This window comes from Oreochromis aureus, linkage group 7, assembly GCF_013358895.1.
Source record: "Oreochromis aureus strain Israel breed Guangdong linkage group 7, ZZ_aureus, whole genome shotgun sequence".
In the NCBI taxonomy this organism is placed as follows: Eukaryota; Metazoa; Chordata; class Actinopteri; order Cichliformes; family Cichlidae; genus Oreochromis; species Oreochromis aureus.
The window spans coordinates 33014919-33037256 of record NC_052948.1 but is presented as its reverse complement, the minus strand read 5'-3'; the positions used below and the strand labels follow the sequence as shown (position 1 = coordinate 33037256).

General features: G+C 37.4%; 2 protein-coding genes across 3 annotated transcripts in view; one reads left to right on the top strand and one right to left on the bottom strand.

Annotated features, from left to right (window-relative positions):
• Positions 1–2010, top strand: part of rab27b (RAB27B, member RAS oncogene family) — a 67888-nt gene extending 65878 nt beyond the window's left edge. For both annotated transcript variants that reach the window (XM_031745650.2, XM_039615278.1), the window contains exon 6: positions 822–2010. In XM_031745650.2, coding sequence (XP_031601510.1) covers positions 822–1008 — 187 coding nt within the window. In that variant the 3' untranslated portion in view covers positions 1009–2010. The remainder of the gene's footprint in view (positions 1–821) is intronic.
• A 2409-nt stretch (positions 2011–4419) lies between these two features.
• LOC116324904 (cingulin-like protein 1) overlaps positions 4420–22338 on the bottom strand; it is a 62160-nt gene continuing 44241 nt past the window's right edge. The window contains exons 7-24 of the mRNA XM_039615270.1: positions 21149–21652; positions 19648–19941; positions 19108–19149; positions 18445–18540; positions 18007–18162; positions 17816–17917; positions 17224–17282; positions 16874–17021; positions 16677–16781; positions 16000–16152; positions 15325–15492; positions 15020–15193; positions 13545–13634; positions 13363–13446; positions 12855–12973; positions 12634–12742; positions 11772–11935; positions 4420–11584 (exon numbers count right to left, since the gene is read on the bottom strand). Coding sequence (XP_039471204.1) covers positions 11473–11584; positions 11772–11935; positions 12634–12742; positions 12855–12973; positions 13363–13446; positions 13545–13634; positions 15020–15193; positions 15325–15492; positions 16000–16152; positions 16677–16781; positions 16874–17021; positions 17224–17282; positions 17816–17917; positions 18007–18162; positions 18445–18540; positions 19108–19149; positions 19648–19941; positions 21149–21652 — 2679 coding nt within the window. The 3' untranslated portion in view covers positions 4420–11472. The remainder of the gene's footprint in view (positions 11585–11771; positions 11936–12633; positions 12743–12854; positions 12974–13362; positions 13447–13544; positions 13635–15019; positions 15194–15324; positions 15493–15999; positions 16153–16676; positions 16782–16873; positions 17022–17223; positions 17283–17815; positions 17918–18006; positions 18163–18444; positions 18541–19107; positions 19150–19647; positions 19942–21148; positions 21653–22338) is intronic.

Genomic DNA, 22338 nt, shown 5'->3' with positions numbered 1-22338 from the left:
TAACACCTGACATCTCCCGCAAATGCCCATAATAAACTGACAATAAGCCAAACATGATTATACATAAAGCACACACTTCAACTTCTTTAATGCATATCACAGTGAGCAGATATCTAGAATTGCAAACTAGTCTTTCTGCAGTTCTGTTGTCTAGCCTAGAATTTATTCCTGTAAGGTTCTGTGGATCAGATGCTTCTGACCGTCAGCAGACAGTTAGCAGATTGATGGGTCTTTAACCTCCTAAGACCTGAACTCTTCCACGGCATGCATTTTTAATTTCTCTTTGATATTTGGGCTGATTGGGACCTGATGAATGTAAAAACAAAGATTTACCAGATTTTTTTTTTTTTTTTTACCTGATTTTTGTTTCTAAGACAAATCAGAGCCACATATGAGGATATTCGTTTAAAATTTCGATAGAACAGTGCCAGTATAATGTCCTCGTAAGTGGATATCAGGCCCTTGTAGAGCAAGATTTAGTATTTTGGTCTAAATAACCCAAAGTGTGATGTCCACATATGTGGACACCAGGTCCTAGGAGGTTAAAGTTGTTTCGGTCTTCACACCTGCACTTTTCTACCATATGGTTACAAGTATAAGAACTTATCACTGAATACATGCTCGGTATTCACATTGTTTTGGCTCGTTAATTTACTCAATGCAAAATGCGTAGTCCACAGGTTATTCTTCAAAATCTTCCTCAGCCAAAAAAAATTAATTCATGATGGTTGAAAATAACACAAATACAAAGTGAGGGAAAGTGAGAAAGTGAGGTGCATTTGGAAAAACATTGGTTTAAGTTGCAGATTTGTTCTTCGCAGGATCCCGTACTTTGAGACGAGTGCAGCGACAGGAGCAGATGTGGACAAGGCGGTTCTAACGCTGTTGGACCTGGTCATGAAGAGGATGGAGCAGTGCGTCGACAAACCCCCTGCTGAGCCCGCCAATGGAAACGGGGCCACAAAGCTTGGTGATGCACAGCCAATTGCTAAGAAATGTACATGTTAGATGAAGAGGCGATACAGGACAACAACCAGTCAGTGCTGCTCTGTCGTCTGTCCTTTCTTCTCACCACATTCCTTCCTTCGTTTATTTTATCCTTGTCATTTTTGATAGCATGTCTCTTCATCTTGTCATCACCCCTGTGCTCTTTAAAGCTAACATTTAGCCATGTTCTCCTATTTTGGTTCTTTTCCTCCCTTTATGCTTACTTGTCCTCCCTAATTTCATTCTGACAATGAAAGAACTCTATCCCCCTCTAATGGACTTTTACGGTAATACGGTCTCTGTTGGTCTGCCTTTAGGAGGAAATAAAAACAGGAGGGGACAGTTTCATCACTGTCAGACGCATAATGTGCCTAGTTAAAAACATGCACCCTGGGAATAGGCTCTGCACGCTCCCAATTTAACTGCTCGCAAGTGCTTTGAATAATTTAACGGACCTAAACAGTCAAAAAGACACATTTAAAAGTTTGATTTGGACTCTTTATATGTTGATCTATCTATTTATGACTGCAAAATGAGGGGGATTTAACTTTGTTTTTAATCAGTCTTGGTCCTCTCCTAAAGCGTTTGCTCCTGGATCAGAGTGAGAAATTGTGTGACTGATATGGTTTAATTCCTCTGTTATTTATAATTTTTTTCTCCCCGTTTCACAAAGTGTCCTATGCTGTACCCATATGAGCCACATTTAGTACCTTTTTGATTAATTTGATAAATTTTTTTGTCAGGTTTAGAGATGGTAGACATTTGCTAAAAAATGCTAAATGCTTTTTCTTTTTGTTAATAAAATAAAAATTTAAAGTGCAGCATAACATAAAATAAAATCACCCACTGCTAGCTTCTTTTGTTTCTTTCTCTAGGTAACATCAGATAGCACCCTCTCATGCAGTATGGTATCAAAAACATGTACTTTTTTCCATTGTCACTAATTTTGTTTACAGGTAGTATTGTCTTATATAGATTATAGAAAGTTGCACATTTAATAAAGGGTATAGCATTTGACCACGATTGTTTGTGACCATATATTATATTTCATTCTTTTACAGTGAAGACACAAATTTACCACACAAAAACAACCAAACAGCATACAGCATGTGACATCAATAATATTGTAAAAATGATGCCGTTAGCTAGCTTGGTAGTGAGCGGGCGTCACCATCCAAGCAGATGATGTGTCATGTTCCTACTGGCTCCTACTTGGTTGGTGATTCTTAACGTTCACTTTCTGACCACAATCAGAAAAAATCTATTTAAACACTCCTACATTGTCAGGGTTTTTTTTTTTGTTGTTGTTGTTTGTTTTTTCAGTGTTCTACCAACTTTAACATTTTTCATTTAAAGGGTTTTTTTTTTTGTTGTTGTTGTTTGTTTGTTTTTTCAGTGTTCTACCAACTTTAACATTTTTCATTTAAAGGGTTTTTTTTTTTTTTGTTGTTGTTTGTTTGTTTTTTCAGTGTTCTACCAACTTTAACATTTTTCATTTAAAGGGTTTTTTTTTTTGTGGGGTGGGCGGGGGTTTATTATTATTTTTTGTTGAGCCACATCACCTGTTTTTTGTTTTGTTTGTCTGTTTGTTTGTTTGTTTGTTTGTTTGTTTGTTTTTTGTTTTTTACATGGCAAACTTGAACTTCATTGAAGCAGAAGACCACGAATACTGACATTTTCCACCTTCTCATATCAAAATATTAGCATTTGATAAGTTTAGATGTATCCTAGTCTGCTAAGGATTCCTAATATCATTAGAAAAGGTTTTTTTTGGCTAGATTTTATATATTTGTTTCCATTTCCAAAGTATGAATTAAGAGACAGTTTTTTCAGATGGCTGATGCCATCAACACTATAAAAGATGGGCATAGCTAGTTGTTTTGAAGCCTCAAAATGAGTGATTTTGGCATTGTGAAACCAGATGTAGTGGAGCCAAAGTAAGCCATAGTGAGCATATACTGGATAATCCTCCTTTCTGACATTCAGATTGACCAAAATATACAAAATAAACTTAACGTTTTAGACGATGTGACCCAAAATGAGCAACTGACCTGATAAACTTGGTAGCAAAATGTTGACAGATATGCAGACAGAGGGCCGTTTTCCTTACTCCTACAGAAAAGGAAATCTTTTGGAATCACAGCCCATTGTTGGCCTTTGGAAAAAATGCCATCTTTATTATAGGACTCGTATGGGTATAGCATGACACATGTGCAATAAAGGAAAAAAAAATTGTATATTGATCATTTTAATAGTGTTTATCAGGATGGATGTGTTGTTCCAAAGTGACCTACTGCCTTGACCTTTGAAGCATTATTCCACTGTAGTCATGCGGACCTTGTTGGAGACGGTCCAGCTGTGCTGTTAGATGTTCGGGAGGCGCATTGTCATTGTAACTTTCTACTATTTACTTAAAAAGTTCAAAATAAAGTATTCTTTCCAGAGAGCAAAACATGTCCTAAACAAAAAAACGGCAACAAATCAACATCCAAGCATTTGGAATAAATCCTTTCTAATCCTTTCTAGTCTCAAAGTACATGTGAGACATATATAGTTACTTCTGTTGTTCTGTTTTTGTTCTGTTCTTTAAATCCCACGTTCCCGTGTTACTTCATCTATTTTAATTTACATGTATGAGAAACTGCTTTTATATTGATTTACTTTTTCATTGTTTTAGTATTTTTGTGCTCAAAGCATAAAAACAAAAAACCCAGAAACTTTGATTTTAGTAATTTCAGCTTCGAGTTGTCTTGGTTAAATCTCTTCAACCTGAATTTGGGTGGTTTATCCAATTCATCTGAGCTAATCTGCATCTTCAAGCGTCATCAGATTGGATGGGAAGTGTCTTCTTTGTGCCTCTCAAAAGATGTTCTGATGGATTAAAATTTTGGCTTGGCTACTTAAGAACCAACAGTGACTTGCCCTGAAGCTTTTCCAGCATTGTAAGGGCTCTGTTCTTTGGTTCATTGATTCATGGTTTGCTGAAAGTTGACTGGATGTCTCAGCCTGTGGTAGAGGCACTCAGTAGATGGGTTTTCTTCCAAGACAGAAAACCCATCTACTTTTTTTTTTTTGTATTGGGCAAAAAACATGTTGTCACTGTGTTATTAACTTTAGATTAATCAGGAAATATATAAATGTATCCATTTAAAAGGTAATCCAACAAAAGCGTGTAAAAAGAAGTATTTTTGAAGCCTCTACAGTTTTGCATTTTTTATTTTATTTTGGTTTGGTTTAGTTTTTTTTACTTGATCACAACCTGTTATAACTCACTGAAGACAGGAAAAGCCTAACACTGGAACACGACTACAGTGGCATGTATTTAGATGGTAATTACAAAATCCACTATATTAAAATGTCAGTTTCATCTTCAAGTCAGTGATGTGTGTGTGTGTGTGTGTGTGTGTGTGTGTGTGTGTGTGTGTGTGTGTGTGTGTGTGTGTGTGTGTGTGTGTGTGTGTGTGTGTGTGTGTGTGTGTGTGTGTGTGTGTGTGTGTGTGTGTGTGTGTGTGTGTGTGTGTGTGTGTGTGTGTGTTTAAAGTGCAGCTCACAGTTTTCCATAAATCAAATAACACCTTATGTGATCAAAGAATATTGAGGAAAAAAAGATTAGATTGGCTGCTGATAAATGTAGATTTTTGTGAACCAGCTGAGAAAGTTCAAAGCTGTTCCAACTTGTGGAGGAGTAAAGCTGTAGCACGCTGGGTTTACTGTAGGCTGTCATTCAAAGCAAATCAAAGACCAGGCCTTAACAAATGGGTCATTAGGAAGAAGTATATATATTATTTTTTTCATTTATTCATTTAGGTAAACATCTCATTAAGATTAAAATCTCTTTCATGAGAGACCTGGCCAACAGAGCAGCAGAAGTTACAATAAATACATACACATAACACTATAACAAGCAAAGAAACAACCACAAATTGAATCTGACAGTGTGTTAAATAACTTTTTTTTTTTCAAATAAATATTTGCTACTTTAGTTTTCTTGACAGCTAAACATATTCATTTGCCAACAACTGATTTCAGTGCCATATTTAAGTGCTACTTACAGTATATTTGATTTTTAGATGTTCAACAATAATTTGCTGATAATATGAAGCGTTGACTCGGATGTCTCCCAGTTACTTGGCAGAAAATCCTCTTTTTGTAGGCTGGTTTGCAGCATTTCCATTTCAGCGTGTATGTTTTCTACAGGTGTTATTGTTTATTTTGGTTGTAAATTATGCAGAAGTTGTTTGTATGGGTAAAATAGTTATAATGTACAAGCCACTTATGTCTGAAAGTATAGTTAGAAGAGAAACCTCAGTAAAACGAACGAAGTAAATGTGTGGTTATTAGTTTACTCTGGCCCACCTTTTATTCATGAAGCGAGCGATGTTTTAGCAGAAAACTATCGTTTGGCCACTAGAGGGCAGAAGATCAAGTGGCAGTCTTTGCATGTTAGCAATCAGTAGCCAGATTTACACATCTAGTGCATGTAGACTGGAGTTGTATTTCTTTACTCCATTGTTCACCTTCCTCTTAGCTCTGGTTGAGTCTCCTCCATAAATTAAACTGGATTTGTAGCTGTTTAATGTTTGTGTCTTTGTTTTTTGCCTGTCTGCCATTTCTTGAAATTGTTTGGGCTGGCCAGAGCAGCAAGACCAAACCGGGTAGTAAACGTGCCGTAAAACCAAAACTACAAGCTGAAAGAGGCTAAAAAGCTCCGTACCATGCTGCATAATTGTGAGTTCTCTGTGAGTGTCAGTTTTTAACATAGTCATGTCTATTATTGCTATTAGGGAAATATTGATTAGTCCTGTTTTTAAAGAAAAACAAAGTGTTGATTTTATGAAAATCTTGACTTGAATGGTTAAATGTTTCTTTTTGTTGAAAGAAATTGATGAAAATAAATTATGAGGCAAAACATGACATGCAGTTGCTTAACTACTTTAACTAGATGACATGCAACTTATTAGGACTAATAAAGTTAGGGAAATTGCTTCAATATTGATTAACTTTACAATGTCAAAATCACAACTTGGGTCAAACAGTTTAACACTAAACTTATTTGTATTTGAGATTTTAACACTTCTCCAAATGGGCAAGAATTTCCCCCAACCAATGCCTTTAATTGTGACAATCTTCTAGGACAAATTGTCGGTTTTTACCTGAACCTTTCTTCCAATCTTGCTCATCATGTCTTCATTTCAGTCTCTCTTTTAAATCTTCGGTCCATTTGTTGCTGTTTTTGACCGTCATTTTCTCCATGAACCTATTGTGTCTTAAGTGTTGTTTTTAAATTCACTTTGAAAGTTTACACTGTTTGCGGTCATGTTGTGCCTGTTATAATAACTCTTCTGTCTGATCCTCTGTAAAGTTTGTGAGCTACTGAATATTTTAATGCATTATTGATTATAGATTATAAATCAGAGGCAAAAGAGAACAGAAGTCAGATGTTTTGGGTTTTTTGTGTATTGTCAGATTTATCAAAACAACAAATCAATCTAAGTACCTCTAAGAGCTTTTATTTTTGGATCTCCTGTGTGTGAATACTCTCTGATGCCTGCAGTTTGTACTCGTTTGTTCAGTTTTCACTGTGTGTATCGATGCCTGTGTGTTTGTTGCACTGTCAGCATGTTTGACACTATGAGAATGGATTGACCTGTGATGCGTTCAGTGTTTCTGATGCAGGAGCTGCAAAAAATTTGTTGGTTTTATCCAGTTTTTTGTTTTTTTTTTGTTTTTTTGTTTTTTTTGTTTGCTTTTGTTTTGCTTCTTTTATTCTTTTTTCCCCGACATGTCAGCTGCGACTTGATACAGATGGCCACTGCCGTCTTATTGTCAGCGAAGATGCATTATAAAGGTATCTGATACCAACCGCGGTGTGGTGTTTCTGTCTGGAGGAGGTAGTTGCAAATACATTTATCATTACACCTTTATGTTAATATTTTAGCTTCCTTGATAAATTGCTCATGCAAATGAATTAAACTTATATATATGCATTTTTATGTTGTGGAAGCAGACATGATTGGCCGCACCTATTATATACACTTCTCTGAATTTTGCCTGTGGGAATGTGACTATGTCTTGACTACAGCCATTGTAGAGTACTTATTCAACTAAGTTTACATTTTCTGCCTTTTTTTTTTTTTAACACATCTCTTTCCCCATGAAAAAGCAAAAAAAAATACTTTCAGATGTGCTCCAAAGCTTGATAAATTATAACAATGTGTGATGCAGCATAATCCAGCTAAAGTTTACAATGTTCCTCCAAGTTGATGTTTGATACATGAAATCTATTTTTCAATCTTTTCATGTAGTTTGTATGACTTTGATGGATATATACTCTTTTGGAAATCATTAACCTCGATTCAAAAACTCCACTAGGTTCACAAGAAACTGTTCTCATCACACTGCAGAGCAGTGTCACCACAGGCCAGGTACAGAAAAGCATCATTGAGGTGGCACATTTCATTCACTCCCTAGGTTGGGTTACATACCTAAAGAGTGCGTGGCTAAAATGAGCAGGGGTCTGCTGCACGAGGATTTTCAGCAAAGTAGCACATTATTTATTTGCTGCTTATTCATCAGAAACTGTTCAGTAAATGACTTTTTTCTCCAACATAGTTTTCAGAGATAGTTGCAGACAGTCAAGTTAAGATAGCAAACGTGAAATATTGGAAAGTCTTGCTGTTCCTGATTGCTTGGCTGTTTCGTGTGCTGTGTCACATATTGTTAGAATATCTAAAGACCATAATGCTGATCTTTAACCTTATCTATTGTGCATTGTCTTTTTTGGCAAATTGCCTACATAAGTGAACAAAAGCATACAAAAACAACAATTACACAATTTCCTGCATTGTGATCTCATAAACAGACAATTTATTTGTCACAAAGTTGGTTTTAAATGCAACCCATGTGACATCATGGAATTGACAGAACTTGTTTTTTGGTTTTCACCTAATGTGGCGCAAAGTAGGTCCTGTTCTGAGTCAGCACTAAATATCATTACATTTTTTGATTTTTGTGATTATTATTTAATGTGATAACTCTTTATATGACTTAGGAAAATAGTTGTGTTATTCTTATGCAATGCTCAATGCTGCTTCCATTTCAGGAAAAACTTTTTCCTCACAACAACAAACAAAACAGAACCCAAAGTCAGTCCAGTTATTGAATCTTCTGGACAGGAATGCCCTGCCGTGGTATTGACTATCAGACCAAAATCAAGATTTAATGGTGAAATAACCAAACCTGCCTGAACATTTGACCAAAACTTTGGGGAATTTTTTTTTTTTGTGATTCAGCTTCTTTTGTCATGATTTTAATACTTGTGTTGCCTTTGACACCGATGCTAGTGTTTTGTTTGTAACAGTTGTAAAATGTAAAAAGGAACAAAAAAAAAAAAAAAAAAAAAAAAGCAAAAAGGTTTTGAGAGTGTTATAAGCCGGAACTGAACGTGTATGTATTGATGAGTATCTTTGTAGAGTCAGTTGTTTGCATTTTATCTAGCCGAAGCATTTGTTATAGATTGATTGACTTTGCAACTTGAGAGCTGATTAAAAATGAACTTAGTACTATAATAACTTTCTGATGTTTTGTCTTTGTTTTGTACTTTTGCTTGTGTGTAGTCATGCTAGGTTAATTGATACAAATACAAAGGAGTTTGTTAATGCTTTGTGAATCTCGTCCTCGTAGATATCACTGAGGTTCTTTCACGGGGAGAAGCTGGAAATCCCCAGTCTGGTGAACTTGTTTATATTTCCTTGAAGTGAAGACTACTTTTTTCTTTTTCTTTTTTTTTTTTTTGTCACTTATAAACATAAAGATTTCTAGCCTATAAAGAAAAAGTTTTACTTACAAGATTTCTAAAAATGCAGTGGACAAACTGTATCAGCAATCTTGCAATCTGTGGCTTCATAATTGTAAATCATGCAATGGCAGAACCTACCATTCAGGGTTTTTTTGTTTTTTTTTGTTTTTTTTCAACATTACATGGGTAATGCTCTTGTAATTCAGTGCTAATAAATGTGTAATTAATTTTTTTTAACGGTTTAAAAACTTTACTTATTACCTACACAAAATAGAAAATGTAACAAAGCACATTTGAAGTCAGCTACATGAAAATAAAATGGTGGTTATAATAGGGTTTTTTTTCTATGCATTGTGTATTTGAAAAGCAAGTTGGCAAAAGTATAGTTTTTTGTATTTCATTGACTAATGCAGAACAACATTACATCAAATTTAATCCTAAACTCTGTTATTGTGCAGTTATATTTTTAGTAACTTCTCCCCAGAAAAGGCCATTAAGTCATTTACTTCTCAAAAACAGCGCAAAAAAAAAAGAACACCTCAAATTCACAGTGCAGAAGAATTTATTTTATCTTGTAGTAAGAAACTTCTCACCAAAAGAGAAAACGGAAAAATAAATACCCAAGAATAGTGGAACCGTGTGAAGTATAGTTACAAAAATAAGTCAGCATATTTAGTTTCTTTTTACATTTCTGTAGATACCCTCATTTTCTTTTGCTACGAGGAAAAAAAAAATGCAGTAGTGTAGTTATTATAGCTGAGATACAGCAACCTAGACAAAACTTGTGATTTAAACTCCTGTTTCCAAACAAGCTAAAAACATAAAAAATGTAAACATAGCAGGGAATTAAAATTGTGTGTGAATATTAGCTTTTAATATATTTCTAACAGACATCCTTCAAACTACTTTTTGCATATTACTGATATCTGAGAATGACTGTAAAATATGCTAATATTCCACTCTTGATTTTAATTCAACAATCTAGTTTGTTTTTGTCTGAATGCTTGGTTTTCTTAAAAAACAAAACTATCCTCCAAATAAAATTATGCAGAATATTAAACCAAAATCAGAATACATACATGAATGAAGATTGCATTCACAAAAGAAAAAAATGCATTACTATAAAATTGCAAAGGTAAGTTACGAGATCAGAATGTTGTAATTTTTCAGTTAGTGTGCAAAAGAAACATTGGGTTAAAGTTCTGATTTCCTGTCTCATTACAGAATCTTGACTTTTTATATAAATTAGAAAGTAATTGAGGTAATCGTAGGAAAAAGGATTTTCTTTTGTGAATCCAACTCATTTCTGCATACGTAATCTTTTTTCCCCTCCTCAATACGACACATTTTTACATGTTTAAAAAAGACCAGAGTAAACACCTCATTCGTTTTGTCCTCTTTTTGAAATAAATCTTAGCCTTGAAGCTTATCTCATGTACAGCATGCAGGAGGCACAATAGGTCATATCTATACAGCAGCAAACCCCCAAAATACCCAAAACTGAACTCGGAAGTCCTCCTGTATTTTTTTTTTTTTTTTCTATAAAATAAAAACTTTTCCCCACTAAGAAATAATAATAAAAAAAAAAAAAAACTCAAACATAAGACACACACACACATACACACACTTCATATAAATAATTGCTTAATGGGCTTTGATTTGAATTACACAGTTACTTAAAGATCCCTCACATGTACCAGATTTATCTTGCTATTTCTTCTAATATGTCAGAATCCAAATACTGCATGTATGAATGTAGAAAAAACCCTCTTTAGGAAAGAACTGCTATTAAAGAGCCATCAAATAATACAAAAGCTGAGAGACTGGAGAGCTCTGATTCTAAAGCTCATTCTAAAACAACTGGTGGAACAACTGGATTCAAAACTACACAGCACCTTAATCAAATCCCTATTATGTCAGTACTCTAAATAATATTTCCGTAATATGGGTCAATATCAAGCAGGAACTGGCTTTCCCTCAGAAATGAGTTTAAAACTTTTTTTTGCATAACTTGCAACTTGCATAACTTATTATAATTTAAAGCAAGTTTGTTTAAGGGTGTGACTGCTCTGAATGATAGGTGGGCGATGTCACAGCAGTTACATCTTTTGCAGTATAAGTGTCAACATGTCTCTGCAGCAAACTCCTGTAGGTTTATTTTCTTTGGCAAACGAGCAGATTGTGGCTTTAAGGAGAACAGGGAGGCAGAAAGTCCACCAGGTGATTCTGTCGTTCACTTTAGACGGTTGAATTTCTTCCTGATCAACAGAAGAGGGCGATCAAGTCCACAAGTTTTTTAGGAGATGCTTTAGAAATTGTTTTCACTGGGCCACTCCCAGGTAAGACAAACAAGAGTTACTACCCTTTGAATTAACATTTAAAATGTGGGCAGAGAATCACACTTTAGCAAACACGGAGAGCATGTAAAGGAAAAAAATGCATTTCAGCTTTTAGCACAACAGAGCTAACACAGTAAAGTACAGGACTTGTGGTGCATTTACATGCAGAATTGTTTTGTCCTTTCAGATTTTCAGAAATGTAATTTTCCTGATGGTATTAAAGAGTGACTATCCTGTGGACATTTCCTGTTTAAAAACAAACAAACAATAAAGCCTGGAAGGAAAAAAAATCTTCTCATTTGGTTATACACATGTTTCCCGCTGAGGGAATTTAGAGTGAGGGGGTTTTTAGACTTTGGTGACATTTGTACTATTTTCCAGTGTCAGATCATCGTCGTCGTCACTCAGGTCCAACCTCAGGTTATCCAGAGTCTGACGGATTGTCATGGTCTCCTTACGCCTGAGGGATACAGATGAAGCTTTAGTTTGCCATCAAAATTATGAGAGGGTACGTAAACATATGTGAGGAGGTTAAAAAATGAAATCTGCAAGGTGAGAAATCATGAAAGAAAATACAAGTGGCAAGTAGCTGTTATGTATTGTGAGCTATCAACAGTCCATATGCATGCATGCAGTACAGTTCATACTTGGTCTGCAGGTGTTGGTCAAGCAGCTGCTTCTGTAGGCGGCTGGTTGTCTCCCTCTCCTCAGTCAGCTCTCTCTGGGTGTGCCGGTACTGTGCCTCCTTCCTGCTTGCCTCCTCCTCAGCCTCATTCAGCTGGCGCTTCAGAGAGCGGATCCTCTGGGTCATCTGGAGAACAAATCACAGATTATCAGATCATCTGGTTAGTGTACACTACATAAAAACATTTGCCACTTTTGTACAGTTTGTTAATCCATTATGTGGGTCAACAATTCACCATACAAATACATCCCATTAGAAAAAGAAGAAGAGTGCGGGGGAAGTTTTTCTTTTTCTTCTTTTTTTTTTTTTAGATAATCATAGAAACAATATTCATAAAAGGAAATCAAATATACATCCAAGTAGTGAGTGGATCCCAGAGAGAAAAAACTAGTTGACTTAAATAACAAATTTCTGTTCAGAAAGAACAAATTCATTCCCAGTCTTAGCATCCGACAGTGATCTTCCAAGGACATTTAGATAATCCTAAAACACTTTTTTTTTTTTTTAAACCCTTTAATTTCTTGCATTACTCTATCGCCCCCGTGTGGCGAGAGCATGTGCAAGATGATAAAATAAAAAGGCAAATATAACTAATACAGTACAGAAAAAAGTTATAACTTAAAATACGATATAAGGTTAGTAAAAATAAAGTAGTGGAAGGATGGAAATTACTGCAGATAATAATAATGATAATCCGTGATTTAAGAATTAGTAGTATTGAAGCTTTGGATATTTTAGTTAACACACACTTTCCACTTGGGGATGTGTGAGACAGAAATGCTGTTTTATAGGTTTGTACAAATGTGTGTCTGTTTCTGTATTACCAGGTCTTTCTGTTCAGTAGCTATCCGGTGCTCCTCCTCCATCTGATCACTCAGCTCGTTGATCTTCCTCTCCAGCTTACTGATGGTGTTTGACAGAGTTGCTTTGTTCCTGCACAGAAACACACACTTGTAGTGTAACAGCAAAAAGCCATTTAACACATGCAGGTACTCCTGCAAAGTCTGCAGGCTGTCCTCGGTCACAGAGAAGATCTTTAACTGACCTCTCCTCAACCCTCAGTAAGTTCTCCAGTTCCTTGACTCTGATCTCCGTCCTAGAGATGACATCCTCCTGAACTCTGTTGCTCCGCAGTTCCTCCACCTCCAGACGAAGCTCACGCAGCTACACAAACAAAACACTTTATTAGTACTCAAAACACAGAAAAAAAAGTCTCCTTTTTTTCAGCACTAAGTATTTACATTGTTTTGTGTATAAAAATGTCTAAATACAAGGAAAGCATGGCAGCTATAAGTATTTCTTTTAGAAATGACACTAATAAGATCTGATTAGTCTTTTTGTCCACAAAGTGATGGCAAGTTTTTGTTTTATCTATGAAATGTTCTGCTTAATTTTCACAAAATGGCAAATGAGAATCCCTTCAAAAGTGGTTTATGGTACACATAAAAAGTAAATATATTCTTTTCAAATGCATATATTATTGGCTTCTGAATTTAAGGCCCAAACACTCATTACATGCATAAAAAGTCTAGAAATAAGCCCACACAGATTACCTGTCTTTCCATTGACACTTTCTCAACTTCCAGCTGCTCATTCAAATCTTTCTCCTGAATCAGCTTCAGCTGCAGCTGCTCGGTCTGGAGGTCAAAACACAAAAAGAGTGTCAATAACCAATCAAATCAGTTCTATAGGAATAGTTTTCAGTTGATACGCTTCCTGTTCCCAGCGCCTCTACCTGTTCGATGGCTCTCTTTTGCTTGGCGGCCCATCTCTGCTCGCTGTCATGCAGCTCCTCCAGATCACTCTCCAGGTCGATTATCTTCTCCTGAAAGTTTAAAAATAAGTAAACTTCTGATCTGAATCCCTCTCAAACAGCCTGTGAGGTCACTTTTTAAAATATCTGACACTTGGGTTATTTTTGAAAACGGAACAGATTAAGCATCTTCAGAAATGGTGACGTGATGTAGATACAGGATTATGGAATCACTGTAGCATGCTGATTGCTAAACAGGATTTGCATAATTAATACTCTATTAACCCCAAACGCTGATGGTTTCCATGAATGATTAATTCAAGTGGACATCTCTGTTTGAATCATTAGGTCATGCACACAAAGACCCTTGGATGTTACCTGATCCAAAACTGGTGAAATGTTCAGGAATTTGGTGATAGCAAAATCACAAGAAAGGACTGAAACCAACAGTGGATGTAACCTTAACATGTGTGTATAAAAGCCTGACATGCTGTATATAAAACACATGTATGGTAGTTTATTTGGAATCAGTTAGACAAACCAAATGTGTATTAATCTGCTGCTGAAAATCAAGACTTCCTGTTGATTATTAAATACAATCACTACGAATAGCAGCTGTTTTTATTGAACCTTTAAATGTGGGCACCACATGCAAAGTAAAGGTATTGGAAAAAATAAAAAGTGTCCCTACACATTTCTTTTCCTCTTTCAGTGTTGAAAATAAATAATTTTATGTGAAGCGGTTTGACAGCTTGAAGAAAAGTGTGCTGCTGTTGAGCAGGTAATTAGCTTTCTACCCTTGAAATGATGAATGTTTGTTGACTCATTCAGCAAATTAAGGTGAAGGGCAAGACATGATGATTAGATAAAGAGTCAATGAGGCTAATGTGGGCTGTTGTCTGGCCCACACAGATAGCTGTCTATGACAGCGCCAATCTAAAAACAGCAACAACAGGGGGTGACACTCTCTGAATATGAGTCTGGGTTTTTTCTTTCCAAATCTGAAATTAGACAGAAACCCTCAGCTAAACGAGTTTCTGAAAACTAGAGTTGTGTAGGCCACATTTCTCTTGCAAGCATCCACAACATCACGCCAAAGAGCATGGCACAGGCGAATGTTAATAAGGAAACACAATAGCGATGCCTAAAAGCTGTCGGCCCAAATTCAAGACAATTTCCCTCCAATGACCAAACGTTTTTGACATGGATGGTAAATCAAAGCTGAAATCAAGATTATTCCTTTATGGTGCTGAAGGCTGAATTTGTCAAACTTAAATTGGTGAGCCTAACAATCCATAGCAGGTAGGTGGCCCCTATGGTTTTGCTGAGGTTGTGAATCTCATCTTATACAAAAACCTAGAAATGTTTCTGACTGTTTCTTTGATCACATTCAATAAAGAATCTGGTGTAAAGATACAGTGTAACCCTCTTGCCTCGCCTCAGACTATTTACTGTACCTGAGCCAGTTTGAGCTGTTTGGCCAGGTCGTCTCTGGTTTGGTTCGTGCTGTGCAGCTCCATGGTGAGGTCGTCCACAGTCCTTTCTGCCTGCTTACATTGCAGCTGAAGCCTCTCTCTCAGCTGAATCTCCTCCTCCAGCGACCGCTCTCTATCGAACAGCTTACCAGAGACCTACACACATACAGAAAACACACAGGTCCTGAGGCTGTGGGTACTCCAAAGGTTTCCACAGCTGTTATTCTCTATTAGGCCACTGTCTCAAAGTACAGCTGAAGCTCAAACGCTACAACAGCTTGAAATACCTCTCCCTGCAGTTTGGTCACAAGGATCTGCAGTTTCTGCACTTCCTGCTCCTTCTCCAGCAGGGACTCCTCCAGCTCGTCCACCCTCATCTGGGCATCCTCACGCAGCTTTTGCTGCAGGTTCATATCTGCATTAGCCTGAGTGGATACCGCCATGGCCTCACCCAGCTGGAAAGGGATATAAACTTATTACAGTTTAATACAGTTTATATTTGTAGTAATAGAAGAAAACACATTCTCACTACAAGATTTCTTAAAGATCTAATTGGTTAACAAATTTAAATGTTTTTGCTTTAATTTAAGAGTCTTTTACACATGGAGGCACAAGGAATAGATTTGACTGCTCTCATAGTGCTGGAGAAATGAAGAATAATACTGCTTTTTTAATTGGATTGAAAAATCTGACGGCAATTTCAAACTCCATTTAAAAAGGAAAAGAAAATCAAAAGCCTTTTCTGCACATACTTTAATGTTACTGTAAGTGATGCTGCACCAGGGGTTGCAGTTTATGCTTTGGAATCACTGCTTTGGGTTGTCAGGTTTTTCAGTGATGACAATTTATGTGGTTCTTTTCAGAGAATTTCTAAATAAATCTAATTTTGAGGTGATGGCTGCTCATCGCCTCAGTGCAAGGAATGAACCCTGTTTGTCTCCACTTGTCTACTATGTCCGTACCTCAGTCTCCAGCCTGAGGATGGTGTTGCTGAGGTCAGACAGCTTCTTATCTTTGCTTTCTTTGTCACTCTCCACGTCTTCCAGCTGTCTCTCTGCCAGCCACAACTTCTCAGCCAGAGTCTGAGCGTGCTGCGTCTGCTTGTCCAGATTTTCCTGAAAACAAAAAACATGCATATAGTTCAGCTTCTTTGTATAAGAGAAAAATGTGTCTCTTACTGGTCTGAATGTGCAGTAACATAGATGATCTAGTCCCTCACTGACAAATAAAACCAAGCTGGATATTGACTAAACTGGATTATCACTGAACGTCATATAGGATTCTTGGTATTCTGCGTGCTGTGTTATACTAAAGACTAACACAGGGGTGCACCCCGAGTTCCACTGGACTGCTCTGTGACCATAGTTAGAGAAAGTGGTTAAGAAAATACATACAAAGAAATACAAAGAAATACAAAGAAATACAAAGAAATACAAAGAAATACAAAGAAAGGGTAATTTACATCTTTGGATATCTGGACGAGTGGAAATCACTTTAAAGATATGGTACACCCCATAATCCAGTTTTCCTTTGCCTTTTTATCTATCTAGATTATTTTGGTGTGAGTTCCTCCTCAGGTTTTAATGTGATCTTTTTAAAAAAAAAATTATTTTAGCTGCTTCCATCTAACTTTGCATACCTCAGCATCCTGGATCCTATTTTTGAGCGACTGCTCGAGGAAGTTGAAGGCGTACTCCTGAGTGTTGGCCTCCACCATCACCTCTCTTGCTTGCTTCACCTCAATCTGCATAGCAAAACACAAGTGTCACCCATCCAAACAGTTATACTACTACAAATCACTTCTATACATCCTTTTATCTTAAAAAAAAGTCACACCTCCATCTCTCTGAACCGCTCCCCTATGGACTGATTCTCTCTCTCCATCTCTATCATCTGCTCCCTCAGCCGCTTCAGCTCGTTGTTCAGCTGTGTGTTTGTTCTCAGCAGGTCCTCGTTGTTCACCAGCAGGCCGCGCATCTCAAACCTTCACAGACAGACAGTAAGTAGACTGTTATGGGTTTGGACAAGAACAAATTGAAATAGACTTAAAACATTTAAAAAAAAAAAAAAAAAAGAAGAAAGAAATAACATGAGGCTAAAAGCTTAATTTTAAAGTACACGGCCCCCGGTTAGCTAACAGTGTGCTGACTTCGAGTACAACTACTGAAAAACAACACATGCCCGACCTGATCTGGTTCCTCTCCTTCTCCATCTCCACACTCTCTGCCTCCAGGAACTGGTTGCGCTGGAAGAAACAACACACCACATCAAAAATCCAGTTTTCTACAAACCGCCAGGAGCTAAACGTTCCTCACACAGTGGATTGTTTCGTGTCCTGTTTGGTGCTCTCCGATTCATTAATCTGATAAATCTGGTGAATCTGGTCCAAATCAGACTTGTGCTGAACAGTATTCAACAGATTTGTGACATCATGAAGAGAGGATTCATGGACCCCCACCTACTCCTCAAATCTTCTGTTTAAGGGGGGCAGCCAATCAGGAAAAAGCCACTTAAGGGGGGAAAAAGCCACTTAAGGAAGGGAGGGAAAGTGGCTTGCTTAAAACAGAGGATAAAGGGCTGCACAAAGGGCCCATTACAAGATAAATAAAAGTTAAATGAGCCTAACTGGCACCCTTTGAGAGTTTTCTGTCAGGTACACATGCTATAAATCTGCATTTCTCTGACATTTGTTTAATGCTTTTGTTTTAATTTGAATCTATATTCCTTTTTTTTTTTTTTCCAGGCGACTGAATCCACAAGAAGTGAAACGGGGCTTACTCTCTGAATGGTCTCCAGCTGCTTGGTCAGTTCTGCTATGTAGTCTTTTTTATTGGGTGCTCCTAGAGTGGAAGAGCGCATGCTGTAGTGTGTGGGCACCACCTGTAGCAAGAAAAATGTACAGAAACCCATTACAAAGTGTGGAAGTCAGAGTATGTGCTACACGTATGTGTGTGTCAGTAAACACGTACCGTGTTGACGACTTCTGTCCTCCTCCTCAGAGTGTCGTAGGTGGAGAAACGGGGGCGGGCGGAGATGAGGGTCGGCGTCTGTATGCCCACCGGACTCGTGCTGCGACTGTTATAGGTGTACAGGTTCATCTCAGATGTGGCAGGAGACAGTTTACCCTGAACATGGAGAAAAGAGGGGAGGCGAACAGAGGAGGGTCAGTAGCCTGCTGTGACTCCACATGCTGTTCAAAACGTTAATTATGCAGAAACAAATGCAAACTATTTTCTACAAAAGTTTAAAAGAAACATTTGGTTTTATTTGCACTCTTTAAAAGCTTTTTGTCAAGTACACATGCTGTAAATCTGCTGTATTTTAGAAAAGAAATGCAGCTTTAGTACATTTCAAGACACTGTATAAATGAAGTGGTTTCAAAATTACAGTGGGGTCAACTTACAAACCTTTTCAGACATTCGATAAGGGGGGTTGTACTCCAAAGAGGTGGCTTGGGAGTATGGACTGTTAAACACTCTGGGGGGGCTGTCAATGACACCCATCTGTAAAAAAAAAAAAAAAAAAAAAAAAGTCAAAAATGTCAATAATGAATGGAGAGACTTAAAGAAGACAAATAAAGCTCAAGGATCTCAGAGCAAAATGTGAATTCAGAAGTGCAAATGCAGCCACGATTGCCTTCCTCACATCAACATAAAATGAACAAAGGTGGGCGTGTGCTGTAAAGCAGCTGTGTTTATTAGACGTGTGCAGCAATCCTGTTAAAGTAACAAACGTGAAGACTGAAGCAAGTTTTCTATACTGGTATTCACATTCATACCAGTAACAGATGCTACAAAAACATCCATTAATGCTACAGTACTTTAACAGGATGGTGATGTTCCGGGCTGTAAAATTACAAATCATTGTGTCCTTAATTATTATGCATATGATAAACAACGGTATCATTTCACATCAAAAAGAGAGGGTTAACTTTGCATTAAGCCTCTCTTTTTGTTATTTTTGCTTTTCGAGTCATACAGACGAGGTGATTAGATTTGATTTGGTGCAGAGAGGACATGCAAGCCTGCTTTCATTGAATTCTGTGATAACCAGAACGGCCTGTGTTAGACCTGTTTTTTGAGATTCATCCAGGACTGGGCACGTGTCAATGACTGTAAAGGAAAAGATTTATTTTATTAATGCTACATTAAGGATCAAATATTAAAAATGGCAATACTGTGTGAACCTCACTCACTTAAACGTGTACTTATTTCAATTTAAAGTGATTCAGTTTGAAACATTCAATGAGGAATCTTGACATGATTGGAATCTACAAATGGATTATAAAACTAGTCTTCTGTAAGAAATTTGGATATAAATAATATGTAATAATGTAAATGTTACCTTTTTGAATGACTTTGGCTCTAAATGAATCAAACACTAAACTTTACATGTTTTCTAGAAGTGTCTGTGTTTTCATTTTTCTCAGTGAAATGATCATGTTTGCTGTGAACTGGAATTAAGAATCCAAAGCTGAGTTTTTCCAGGAGAGGGCACTGTTTAATAACTGGTGCTTTTACTCTGGAAGTAAGGCGCCATCTAACTTTTCTAAAAGCTATCTTAAATCATATGCATATATACAGACAGAACACATGGTCTGAATCACCCACCCTGTCAGACATAGTGTCCCAATCTCGTGAGGCCAAACACTCCAGGGACCCTTTGTAATGGTTCGCCCCAATCCGGGTGGTCTCCCATCGGGACATCCTGGGGCCATTCTCCCCGATTGACCCTCCGCCGCTTCCTGGACCATCTGCATCCCTGCCACTCAACCCGTTGGTCTTCAGATCGTTGTTGAGGTACAGCTGATATTTCGGGTTCTGGCTGATTATCATTGCTTTGGGCGTGGAGGGTTCCTCCTCTGATGGGCTGTCCAGCTGCTTGTTTGAATCCAGTTCTGACTCCTGGAGGGATAGAAGGTGAAAAATGAGGAATGAAAAACCTGGATGAATCTGTCGGAGGGGGCGAAATCAGTCAGCATATAAAAACGAATGCACCCAGTTAGAAAACATAAAGAACTGACGGATGAAGGATGAATTAACAGAGCATGTGATGATGTTGTCACCAATTGACAGCAGAGAGAAAATAAATACATGGTTCAGGCAGGTAAAATGACAGATGAGATGGCAAAATATATCATTTTGAAAGACACTATGGCAAACTGATTTGACTTCTGGGAAAAAATGTGCATAAATAGAAACAAACTTGGCTCACTGTATTAATTTCATGCAATTAATACCTAGATATGCTCTGCTCTACTTTTTCATCCCGGTTCTAACTGACATTTCTTTAAAGGGGGACTTATGAGTTTTCTGACCACTAGAGGGCAAAAAGAACACAGTGCTAATATATTATTATAATGTTCCCAAACAGCTTTAGGTTTTGAATCCTTTTTTTTTTTTTTTTTTTTTTTTAACTCTGCTTTGCCTCCACCAACTAAAGAAAGACTTCACTATGCTCAGCAGCTCATTGTGTGTTCCCTCTGTCTGCTGTTTGGTATCAAAGATGGAGTTTACTGTACTTAACCACATACAGCCTGAAACACAATTCTATCAAATAAATTATTAATTACTACGTTATTATATGTTAAAATTACTGCTAACCTTAAAGAACATACTTGTTCTTTGATTTCTGTGGTCGCCGTTGGCTTAAACACTGGCCCAGGGGTTCATTTAGACTTACTGCTATTTACCCGAAAGCCTTCCCATTTCCAAATACACATTATCAAAAGCACCTAGCTAAAAGGTAAATTTGGGCAAAAGTGAAAATATGAATTCAAGAGAAGTGCAAGAAAACTGAATGTAAACATTTAATGGGTTTTAATAAGTTTTCATGCACAAAAAAGGAAGACAATTGAAGACAAGATTTGTTAGATCCGTCAGTGAGTTTTAGGCCATTTTGATTAGTATGCTTAAAATGTTGCTGTGTTCATGCGTTCGAGCTCGTCATGCAGTTTGAGTATGCAGATTTTTTCATGCAAGAAATGCGTTTAAATAACCTGCAATGCCATGCAGTCATGCCATCTTCACGCAGTGTAGCTGCAGAGCTTTTTGTTCATGCAAGGACATCAAAACTGCCGGTCAGGAGGGTTTTTTTGTTTCGGTCTCTTACCGATCCCATTCCAGAGTCAGCCACTGAGTCTCTACCAGTGTTTGTTTGGCTTCTTGACTCAGCACCGTCCACTACTGGAAAATTGATTCTTGATGTTATCTGAGTAGTTGTGGAACCTTTCTGAACTGGTCCAACTCCATTTTGAATGGTTTCCTTGAAGGGTGGAGTCACATTGATGCTGGGAATAGAACTTCCATCTTGACTGTTACTGATCGGTGTGGATGGACTTGACTTTGAAGACTCCAGAGCCTCCATCGAAGCCGACTTTTGGACTCGTTCAGCTCCCATAAAAGGGCTCTGTGGAGAACCGGAAGGTGAGACCTGGTGATCCGGACCTGAGAACCTAGTAATCAGGTCTTTGATGCTGCCTGCTCGTTGCACTGAACTGCGAGTCAGGCCTACTGGTCTCTTATAACTGGCTCTCCTGGCCTGCTGTGACTCTTCTTTGGTGGTAGTCTGCTGAGGACTAAGTGGTGATTGTACGGAAGACGACTCGGGTGTGTGCTGAAAGAGGTGAACACAATAACAGATCCCTAAAAAAAAACTGTTACAGAAGTGTCTGAACACCCAATTGATGGTGGCTTAAATGACTGGCAATATAAATTTAACACAGGTTAGACCATGTAAACCATCACTATTTCAAGCAAGGTGTGGCTCTGACTGAGAACAAGTTGGCACTTGTTGCTTGACATGTAGGCAATAAAGATAAATATAACCTGCTTGGATGATATTTGCTCGATTTATGGGTCCACATTTTACAAAATGAAAATTATGTTGTGTTAAATGAGGCTTAAAGCTACTGACTGCAACTATGAACTCAGTAGGAAAGTGTTTACCGAGGTCATATGTGAGGGGAACAGTAGGCTCATTTTCTCATAGACTTGTATATAATCACATTTATTCCTTTTCGCCCCCTGCTGGTCACTGGAAAGAATCCAGGTTTAAAACATCATTTTTGAGATTTGGATGCTATGTTCATATAAGCAGCTGCAACAAAGTGTTACATAGTCTAGAAAGTGATTACAAGAAGTGGGAAAAAAAAACTCTCCAAAGAATGGTTAGCATCAAATACATACCAGGCATATCAAGTTTATTTTTAAAGCAGCATGTTAATAATGTGTTTTTCTCTCTCTGGCTCGTGTCTTTACAGTGCATCAATGTTGTTGACTGATGAAATGCATACATAATGA